Here is a 9932-nt window from a genome sequence, read left to right as displayed (position 1 = left end):
CACGCCACGTGTCTCCCAGCAAATTGCTTCGCTAATAAACCCAATCATTAACCCAAAACCGGTCTTCATTATTTTCCTCTCAGAAAAAAAGAAGCTCTCACACAGCCATGGCGATTCCTCCAAAACCCCCATTTCTCTCATTAATTACCCACTAATTAACCCTAATTTCACGATGGTGCTTGTTACAGGCGATAGATACTTAGATTCACTCGTAAAATTCGTGGAAAACAACGTCGAATCATTAATCGAAGGAACCTTAATCCTAAAATTGAATCCAATTGGTCTTCATTATGTTCACTCTAGACTCGAATCATTATCTGAACTTGAGAGTCTTTTATCAGGTGCACCTGTTGATTATCTTCGTGCTTATATATCTGATTTAGGTGACCATAGGGCACTTGAAAGGCTTAGACGGATTCTTCGTCTTTTAACGTCGTTAAAGGTGGTTTCTGTGTTGCCGCCACCAGCTAGGGATCCAACGCCGTTATCACTTTTGCCGTTTGGTAGGTTAAAAGTATTGGAACTTAGAGGATGTGATCTCTCTACATCTGCTGCTAGAGGACTTTTGGAATTAAGACATACTTTGGAGAAGTTGATTTGTCATAATTCGACTGTGAGTTTCATGTTTTGCATGTGAATTATTACAACTGCTATCTTCGCTGAGCATACTGTTTTGTTTTGTTGTACTTACTGTTGTTTTTTCCTTTTTGACCGGCTTTGATATTGCTTTATCTTGAGCCGAGGACAGCCTCTCTGCCTCTCAAGGCTGGGGTAAGGTCTGCGTGCCGTTCTACCCTCCTCAGACCCCACTTGTGGAATTACACTGGACATACTTGTTGTTGTTGTTATTGAATTACAAGTGCTATTGTCCTTCAATTTCTGTTACAAGCTGCTAGAGGACTTTTGGAATTAAGGCATACTTTGGAGAAGTTGATTTGTCATAATTCGACTGTGAGTTTTATATTTTGCATGTGCATTATTACAAATGCTATTGCTTGTTTGGTATCTGTGCTGTGTACTGCTTTCTTTATTAGTTGTCATGTCTCTTTCATTTCCGTATTTCCTTTTTCAAACTGCTTTGAACTGCGTTACTTGAGCAGGTTGTCTATCGGAAACAACCTCTCTATCTCCACGAGGTCTGCGTATACTCTAGGGTTTCTGGAACATGGGTGCGCTACTAACTAAAGGAATGGAAAAATATGCTAATTAGGAATTGAGCCCTAGTTCTTTAGGTAAATAACTCAATATTCAACCTAGTGCACATTTAGCCTTCTTGTAACATGGGTACCAACGGATAATATTCCAATTTTAGGAAATATATACATAAAATATGTCATAATTCGACTGTGAGTTTTATATTTTGCATGTGGATTACGAGTGCTATTGTTCTTCAATTTCTGTTACTACCTATCGTTGTTTCTCTTCTTCAGTTAACGCATTATCTTGTTGTTGTTAGTGTTCCTTTTTTTTTTTTTTTTTTTTGTGAATTTTATGTAATGATTTCCTTATTATTTGCTATGTCTGCTTTACTTCTGTATTTTATCTGTTTAAAACGGATTTGAGATGAGTTACTTGAGCCGAGGGTCATTGGGAAACAGTCTTCTTAAAATTGATATGTCACAATTCGACAGTGAGTTTATATTTTGCATGTGAATTACAAGTGCTATTGTAATACCTGTTAATTTGTACCTTCTTGCCCTTCGATTTCTGGTAATACCTGTTTTTTTTTTTTTCTTCGGTTATGGCATTATTTTGTTGCTGTTACTGTTCCTTTTTCCTGTATGCTATGTAATGGTTTCGTTATTAGTTGCTGTGTCTGCTTTGCTTCTGTATGTTATTTTTTAAAGTTGCTTTGTTATGAGTGACTTGAGCCGGGGATCTTTCGGAAGCAGCCTCTCTACCTCCACGAGGTAGGGGTAAGGTCTACGTACACTCTACTCTCCCAAACCCCATCTTGTGGGATTACACTGGGTATGTTGTTGTTGTAGTAGTATTGCTTTTTGGTATCTATATATAAAGGGCTCCTCCTTTCTTCTGTGATTCATTGTTTCAGGACGCACTTAAGCATGTTTTTGCTAGTAGAATAGCTGATATAAAGAATTCTCCGCACTGGAATCGGTTATCATTTATTTCATGTGCCCGCAATGGCTTGGTTCTGATGGACGAATCTTTGCAACTTCTTCCTGCTGTAGAAACTCTTGATTTGAGCAGAAATAAGTTTGCCAAGGTGGATAATCTGCGGAAGTGCACCAAATTGAAGCATCTGGATCTTGGTTTCAACCACCTGAGAAATGTTGTGTCCTTTAGTGGGGTAAATCTCGCTTATTCATCCTGAAAGTTTTGGTTATATAATGCTTTACTGTCTGTTATAAAGAACAAAATTGCTATGAGTATCAGAAGAACTTCACATCTTGTTGCTGATTACTAAGTATCGTAGAACTTTGTAAGTTTGGGAATTGTGCTTGACCAAGCTGGGAATCAAATGGAATCTTTGTAAAGCATATCACGTTTTATATTTCATTCGATTGGCAGGACAATAGATTCATTGCATCTCAAACACAACCCGTGTTCACGGAAATTCTTTTGAGGATCAGTACAACATTTTATGATATTCGGAACAGTTACGAATACTGTGTCACTATCAATTGTAAATGATTTAGTAAAATTGCTCTCTTCTGAAGGTATCCGACTAGTTACTTGAAACTCCCTGCTGCTCCTTTCTGAAGTGAAAGGAGAAAATGCTTTAACTAAATCAGATTGTGTCCAATAACCATTTACTTCAAAAAAAATAAAAATCATATTGATGATGGCAAAGCCATCTTGGGCGTACCTCAACTATTCCACTGGGTACTTGCTACCTCACAACCAATAACTTTTTACTTTAGCATGTAGTAAATCATTTGACTGTAGTCTCGAAGATTTTCCTGCCAAGTTGGTATTATAATCATTTTGTAGGAAGGTTACATATTAAAAAAAAAAAAGTGAGAAAAGACAACCATTATCTAGGAAGGTTTGAAGTTATTAGAGCCAAAGTAATATTTAATCATAATTCCTGTCTTATGAACAACTTCGCATGATTATTATTTGTCTAGTGCTAATTTCGCACTTAGGATATGTGTGCCATAATTTTAAACTTATAGTTTTTTCAGCACTCTTTCTTTTCTGTTGGGTGAAGTCAAGATGAGCGTGAAGTACATGGTACAATGCTTATCGACATGTTGGTTTATGGAGGTTTTGTCACTGCAGGTCTCATCTCACATTGTTAAGCTTGTTCTGAGGAACAATGCCCTGACATCATTACGCGGAATTGAAAATTTGAAGTCACTTCAGGGGCTTGATATTTCGTACAATATAATCTCCAATTTCTTGGAGATGGAGATTCTTGCTGGCCTGTCATCTCTTCAACGCTTGTGGCTTGAGGGGAATCCTCTGTGCTATTCTCGTTGGTATAGAGCTCAAGTCTTCAGTTTCTTTCCGAGTCCAGAGAAGGTATCTGTTTCTTTTACTGTAATTAAATTTTCTTTGTCCATCCTGTGCTGTAGAGACTTACCTGAGGGATGTGCCTCTTTATTTAACCTTTTAATCTTTGGACTTACCCGTTTTTCTCTTCCATGATTGCACATTCCAGATGGAGCTTGATGAAAAGAAAATCTGTACTAGTGAGTTATGGCAGCGGCAGATTATCATTGCCAGTAGGCAAAAGCGGCCTGCTAGCTTTGGGTTTTATTCACCAGCAAGAGTTGGGGCCAAAATAGAAGGAAGTATTAATACAAAAAGGGTCAGTAACTCCTTAGGTGCTCATTTCTAATTTGATCTTTCTATATAAATCAGTAGTTCTAAACATCTTGATATGCCTATTACAGAAGAAGCTCTCACGTGTGGCTAGTATCGGGACTGAAGAACAGAACACTTCCATTTGCTCTGATATAGAATCTGCGTCTGTTGATATCGACAATCAAAGCAAGGAGGAGAATGCCCTTTCTGATGAGGAAGCTGAAATAGTTGAGTTGATGAACCGAATTGAGAATATGAAGAAGGAAAGATCTGATGTGTGGCTGCAGGAGTTCAAAGACTGGGTAAATGACTCTTCTGACAATTTTGTTGATGTTTCTAGAGGCAAAGAGACTGTCTCCAGTAACCACAGAGATGATGAAGTTAAGACCCAGAATAGAGACAATCAGCTAGGTGAGACCTCCAAATATTTATCTGACTCGATGCTGGCTTCTGGAGATGACAGCAGCACAAATATACTAGAATCTGACAACTCATTCGCAGAGATGTTTCATTACCCCAACCAAATTGGTGAAGCATCTTCCAGATTTTCTCGGAATAACACAGGAGAGTCCATTCAGATTAGTAGAAGCCGACATCAGGATAGATTTAGCCCTATAAATAATGAAGTGCTTCATCCAACTACAATGTTCCCTCAGTCTGAATCCTACTCAACCCAAAGGGGTCTTAAAATTAGTGCTAAAATCAATATTCCACCACTTACTGATGCTGATAATATTTTGGATTCTCGATCATCTTTGGCTAGCACAGGATCACCTCCTCACTACAAGGAGGACATTCTGCACAGACGCCAAAATTTGGAAGAAGAATTGCTGCAGCTGTCTGCTGAATCCTTCTCAGCTGCATCTTCTGATAGTGATACAAGCTGTAGCGACAACGATTGCCCTGAGTTGACCTCAATGCCTCTGGTTGATCAGTTTCTTATCGACAATGTCTCAGAAAGGAGTGTGGATAGCTACTCACCATTGCATCTGTCCATGGATATATGCCATGAAAAATTGTACCCGATAAAACTAAATTGTAGATTCCCAGCACGTTTAGGTACTGATTGCTCGGTGGTCAGGGAACCAGGCACTTCCTCCCAGCAAGGGCATATTTCTACTGATAGACAAGATGTAGAAAGTGTACAAGTTGTGAAGCAGGATGCTGATTGGTTGGAGAAGAAAAAGCGTCGGAGGAAACCTGCAAGGAGAATAATCTCACTGTGTGAGGAAAATGAAAAAGCAGAAGATGAGACAGCAGAACCTAAGAAATTAGATTTGGATATAAATGGTTTTCAAGATGGAGGGGTTGGACCACTGTGTGCTTCAGAGAGAGCTTCTAGCCAAAGTGCGATGAGAATATCCCTTGATAGTTGTGGCAGGCAAACTCATGCTGAGAGAAGCAGATTACTACAGGGGGCTGAGAAGCTAATTAAGAATTACTTTAACAAAAAAGCTGCAGATTCTGGAATTGATGAATCTTGTCAGAGATACATTCTATGCAACTGTTTGCTCGAGAAAGACTCTCAGTTCAGTGAAAGGTAGATGTGCCATTCCCGACATCTTTAATATAGATGGAGCAGAGTTTTGTAAAGGGCAAACTTTTTTATTTTCCACTATGTGCGCTTCTGATAAATGTTGTGAGTTTTTCAGTTAACTGTTGGCAATTTTGGGTGGCAATTATGAGATTTCCAATGTGCGCTTTCTTTTCGCTCTTTTCATCTGTGTGTTAGGTTAATTTAGTTTGCTCACTGAATTCTTGTGTTCAAATAATCAGCCTGCATATTTGGTTATCTTACTCCTTGAGATGGTATTGGCACATTAACCTAAGTCTGAATCCTAATAGCTGCCACTGCTAAAAACCCTTCTTTGTCAGTTGTGACCCCCTCGCTTAAGCATGCTCTGCTATCTCATCATTGCACTGATAAGTGGTTTGTCGGTTGGAGACAGTGGTCTCCCAGGGTTCACGGCATCTTTAAAGGTGTGGAGGATGACTCCAAGGTTTTCAGGACACGTCAGAGGGTTACAAAAGCTGGTGAACTATGTATGGGTGTTCTCAAGTCTTTTGCCTTTGCTAGCAAAAGGGCTAAATGGAATACCTTAAACCCTTGCTTCATTAAAAAAAGGGAATACTTTAACTCCCGTTGAAGGTCAAATATAGTACTAATTTCTGTAAAGGAGGGAAAATCTTATATAGTTTAGATCAAGGACTAGTTTAGTAGCTCTTTTAATTTTCTAAGTGGAAAGCTCTGTGCGAAAAGATTTGCTACTTGCATTTAAAAAAATAAAATTGCAGCTTTTGGCACCATCCTGATGCACATCTGAAGTGAAACGATTGTTCATCAGAAAAATTTTTTGTCCATGTGGAAACAGTTCTCTAATGTGTGTCATGCATGGGAAAGAACTCTTTAAAGTAAAACTAGATAGTGATGGATCTGCAGATATGGCATGAGTTAGCTACAAGTATTTCAAACCATGCAGCATGACAATAGTATCTCAAGTATGTGTTTTTGCTAAATATTATGACATGCCTCATTAGGATATTCCAATGTTTTCTGCGAAGTGTTATGAATTACCTAAGCACTCACTTGCTTCTGCTTTATTGAGTCTTTCAATTACCAACTTTTTTTTCCCCATGTTATCCAAGGACATTAACTCTAGTTTTGGTAAAACATATCATATATCTGGACGATATCATCTAGGGATTATTGTACTTCGTGTAATTTACTTTTCTGGCACTGCCTTTTCTTTTCTGTGCCTTAGTTATATAAGCTACTGTTTTCTTCCAATATTATTTACTGTAATCCTTTTGAATTTACAGTGAGGTAGCTGTAACCTTGAGCAGCGAGCATAAGTTACATGTGCTACTCCTTGAAAACTCATGTGTTGGGTCAGGTTAGCTTTACTGTGGTATGAATTTTTTGTGAGATGTGAAGTTTTTGTTCTTTCTATTACTACTTTAGAGACAATGAAATGATGCTGCATGCTTTTAAGTACTATTTGTCTGTTGGCTTTTAGCAGGTTCAAGCTCAAAATTAGCTGGTTGTCATGGTTTTGAGCAGATGAGAGAGGTTTTTGTGGGTTTGGGACTTCAGATTGTAAGGTTTGTGGGTTCTGTGTCACTTCCGTTGGTTTGCATGCCTTTTACTTTTCTGAAGATCTTATTCTCTTCCATCTTTTATAAGTAGAGTGTGCTTCGGACGGGACACAACCTACCTCTTTGTGACCAGAAATATAGATGTGTCCAGAGAGCTATTATCGATATTGGGGTTTATTGATTCACATGTGGTGGAAAATGACTGTTCTCTGCGAAGGTGATCTACCTTGGCTCTGCACGTCTAAATTGGTTTTGTGGGAAAACTTCGAGTATTATGTTTTCTAGTTTGATTACCATTTCCTCATGTGCTGGTTTTTGCAATTTGAATGACAGTTTGGAGAAGGTTCAGGCTGATCTCTTCGAAAGGCATGTATGTGGAGGTTTGAAGATGAGCATTCTTCAGTATTCAATGGTGATGTTCTGGTGCAACAATTGGAAAGGTATTTCTAGTTGTTCTTGCAGTCTTCTATATGATTCATCCTCATACTGATGTTTGGACATGAACAGTGAGGCGCGTCTTCATATCTTTAGTGCTGATGCCAAGAAAAAACTAATAGCCGTATTTGCTGGATGAGTAGGTTTACGAGCTTGTTCTGTCAGTAGTCCATCATGGAGACGTTGTGCTTCTGTTATACAAAGCTAAATGTTTGTAGTTAGAGTAAAGCATACTAGGTGTAAAGAAAGGGTGGCCTATTTGCAAGCATTTCCTTTTCCTAATAACTTCAGCTGCTTCTATTTTATCCAAAGAAGTATCAAGTTGATTGACAAAGCAATTAAGATGGCAGTAACTGGCACCAACATTAAACTAAAGGAGTTATCTAAGTGATATGGGACATAGAACGTAGATAGCTATACAGATATAATCCATTATTTAGCTTAACAGATGATCTAGGCTGACTCCTCCCCTCCATACTAAAGAACTGGAACCAAAAAGGAAAACACTCTTTCTGCTTTTGCCCATAAGTGGTGCATCCATTTTTGCCAGCAGCATCATTGTTATTAGTCTCTTTTTATATCTCCTTTAATTGCGTAGATATTCTGGTCTCAAGTTCTTTTTCTTTCTACGGCTTTTCTGGTTTCCTTCTTTTTTTTTTTTTTTTTTTTTTTTTTTGTGTGTGTTCTGTTTTGTGTGTGGGGGGGGGAGGGTGAAAGGAGAATTCAATTTTTTTGGACAGAGAGACAGCTGTTCTATGATGGAGTTTATTGTTACTGTTTGACAGAATTGTCCAACTTTAATTTACAGAGGGTTCATGGCTGCGGAGATCGCTATTTGTGCTTGGAAGGCATCTAATTCTGTGCACGGAAGATGTAACCCTGCTTGGTTCCCTTTCTGAGAGTGTATCATGCTCTTCCTACTTCTCGTTGGACTCTTGTTGTTCCATTGTCAGCGTGTCAGAAGTGGTAATAATTTTGTTCTTGAGCATTTGTTTCTTATCAATCTAGTAGCATGTTTATCTTTCCGATAAATCAATCGAGCAGCATCTTATACATGGTATATGTCAATAGTTCACCCCTCGTAATTAATCAGCTAAAAAAAAAAAAGGGCAGCCCAGTGCACTAAGCTCCCGCTATGCGCAGGGTCCGGGGAAGGGCCGGACCACCAGGGTCTATTGTACGCAGTCTTACCTTGCATTTCTGCAAAAGGCTGTTTCCACGGCTCGAACCCGTGACCTCCTGATCACATGGCAGCAACTTTACCCCTTACGCCAAGGCTCCCCTTCATAATTAATCACCTAATTGGAATAAATATTGTGAGTACCCGTAAACAATTAGATGCTTTAAAGTCGATTTTAGTTTATTCCAAATGCTCCTTAAAAAAAAAGTTCATTGCCATATGTATTGATTATTATCACATCATTGATCAGATGAAATAGGATGATCGACACGATTTTAGTGGATGCATCAACCAGTTATCCATTCCAAGAGAACAGTTATGGTGTAAAAAGTCTTGGATTCTGGATCTACTACTGTGCTCTAACCATTTCCTTTTTAACGGATGCGCCAGTTAGGTATATAAGATGACTTTTTTTTTCAATTTAGGGAAGCAGAGTGAAACATAACTCTGGGTTTGTGAGTTTCTTTTCTATTAACTGGAAAAACTGATACAGTGTTGAGATTCTTTAATCTAATATGGGAAAACCAAAACCAAAAAAAAAATAAAAAATTGCCTATATGAAGCAACTGCAAGGCCTAGATTTGCCTATGAGATATAGAGTCGAGCCGAATTTAGCTGTTACTACCAAGAATCCTAGTTGGTTCAGATTTAGGGTTCTGGAACTGTTTAGACTTTTATTATAGTGTTTACCATGGGCTTGCAGGTATTGATCCTATTTATGATCTATTGCAGACTATTCTTTAATTTTCTTGGGTACAAGAAATCACTTTTTCTTACTGCTTTCACCATGTCCGATTTTGGGTGTTTAAGCAAGTAATGGTTGATTTGTCAGATCTTATAGGTTGTGGCTTTCTTAACATAGAATTTGACCCGGAAATTCACCTTAGCTAGTGGTTTACTTTATCTACAGACCTGATTGTATGGATTTCCGTTATCTTTCAGGTAATTGACACCAAAGATTGCTATTGCGTGACCCTGACTTTGGAAGGTGTCATGTCAAAGTTCCCTCTTACACTGAAGGAGGGCAAGATAGTCGAGGATACAAAACTCGTGAAGAGAAAACCTGTCTCGGGTCCCCAGAAGTGGAAGCTGAAGTGGTTCTCGGAAGAAAGTCTCTTCCAATTTGTGTCTTTATTGAAAGCATTACTTGGTGAAGCAACCACAAATTCCTTACTTGTATATCGTCATCAAAGCAAATAAAATCTGTTTTGTTTTTCATTCATTTCATTCTTTGGTTCTGGTATACTCTTCTTATGCCCCTGGTCAATGTTATATTTGCTTCTTTTTTTATTTTTCTCTTTTCTTTTCCTTTTCTTTAGGTTGATGTGCTTTCCATTCTTTGATTTGTTGTGCAGTCACTGATTTGTTGTAAAAAGCGTACGGAAGGGAAATTAGTATATTTAATCTCAGTTTGTTTTGGAGATTCATCTTTTACTTGAAAGTTTGA

General features: G+C 38.3%; 1 protein-coding gene across 9 annotated transcripts; it reads left to right on the top strand.

The window, feature by feature from the left end:
* On the top strand, window positions 1-9910 carry LOC132633188 (uncharacterized). 9 transcript variants are annotated; one of them, XR_009579607.1, is made up of 12 exons: window positions 1-613; window positions 2054-2311; window positions 3247-3489; window positions 3629-3778; window positions 3864-5314; window positions 6595-6668; window positions 6792-6876; window positions 6959-7087; window positions 7204-7310; window positions 8091-8271; window positions 8736-8879; window positions 9428-9567. XR_009579607.1 is itself a non-coding variant. In XM_060349438.1 (11 exons), the coding sequence occupies exons 1-11, from the start codon at window positions 173-175 to the stop codon at window positions 9683-9685; spliced, it is 3354 nt and encodes a 1117-aa protein (XP_060205421.1). In that variant the 5' UTR covers window positions 18-172; the 3' UTR covers window positions 9686-9910. The 9 variants fall into 9 exon arrangements, 6 of the variants coding, with proteins under 6 accessions (XP_060205421.1, XP_060205423.1, XP_060205422.1 ...); XR_009579605.1 differs by having other exon boundaries at window positions 7-613; window positions 8114-8271; XR_009579606.1 differs by lacking the exon at window positions 8736-8879 and having other exon boundaries at window positions 3-613; window positions 9428-9568.
* The last annotated feature ends 22 nt before the right edge of the window (window positions 9911-9932 follow it).

Source organism: Lycium barbarum, chromosome 3 (genome assembly GCF_019175385.1).
Source record: "Lycium barbarum isolate Lr01 chromosome 3, ASM1917538v2, whole genome shotgun sequence".
Taxonomy (NCBI): domain Eukaryota; kingdom Viridiplantae; phylum Streptophyta; class Magnoliopsida; order Solanales; family Solanaceae; genus Lycium; species Lycium barbarum.
Note: the sequence above shows the minus strand (reverse complement) of the source record. Positions and strands in the feature narration are given on the sequence as shown.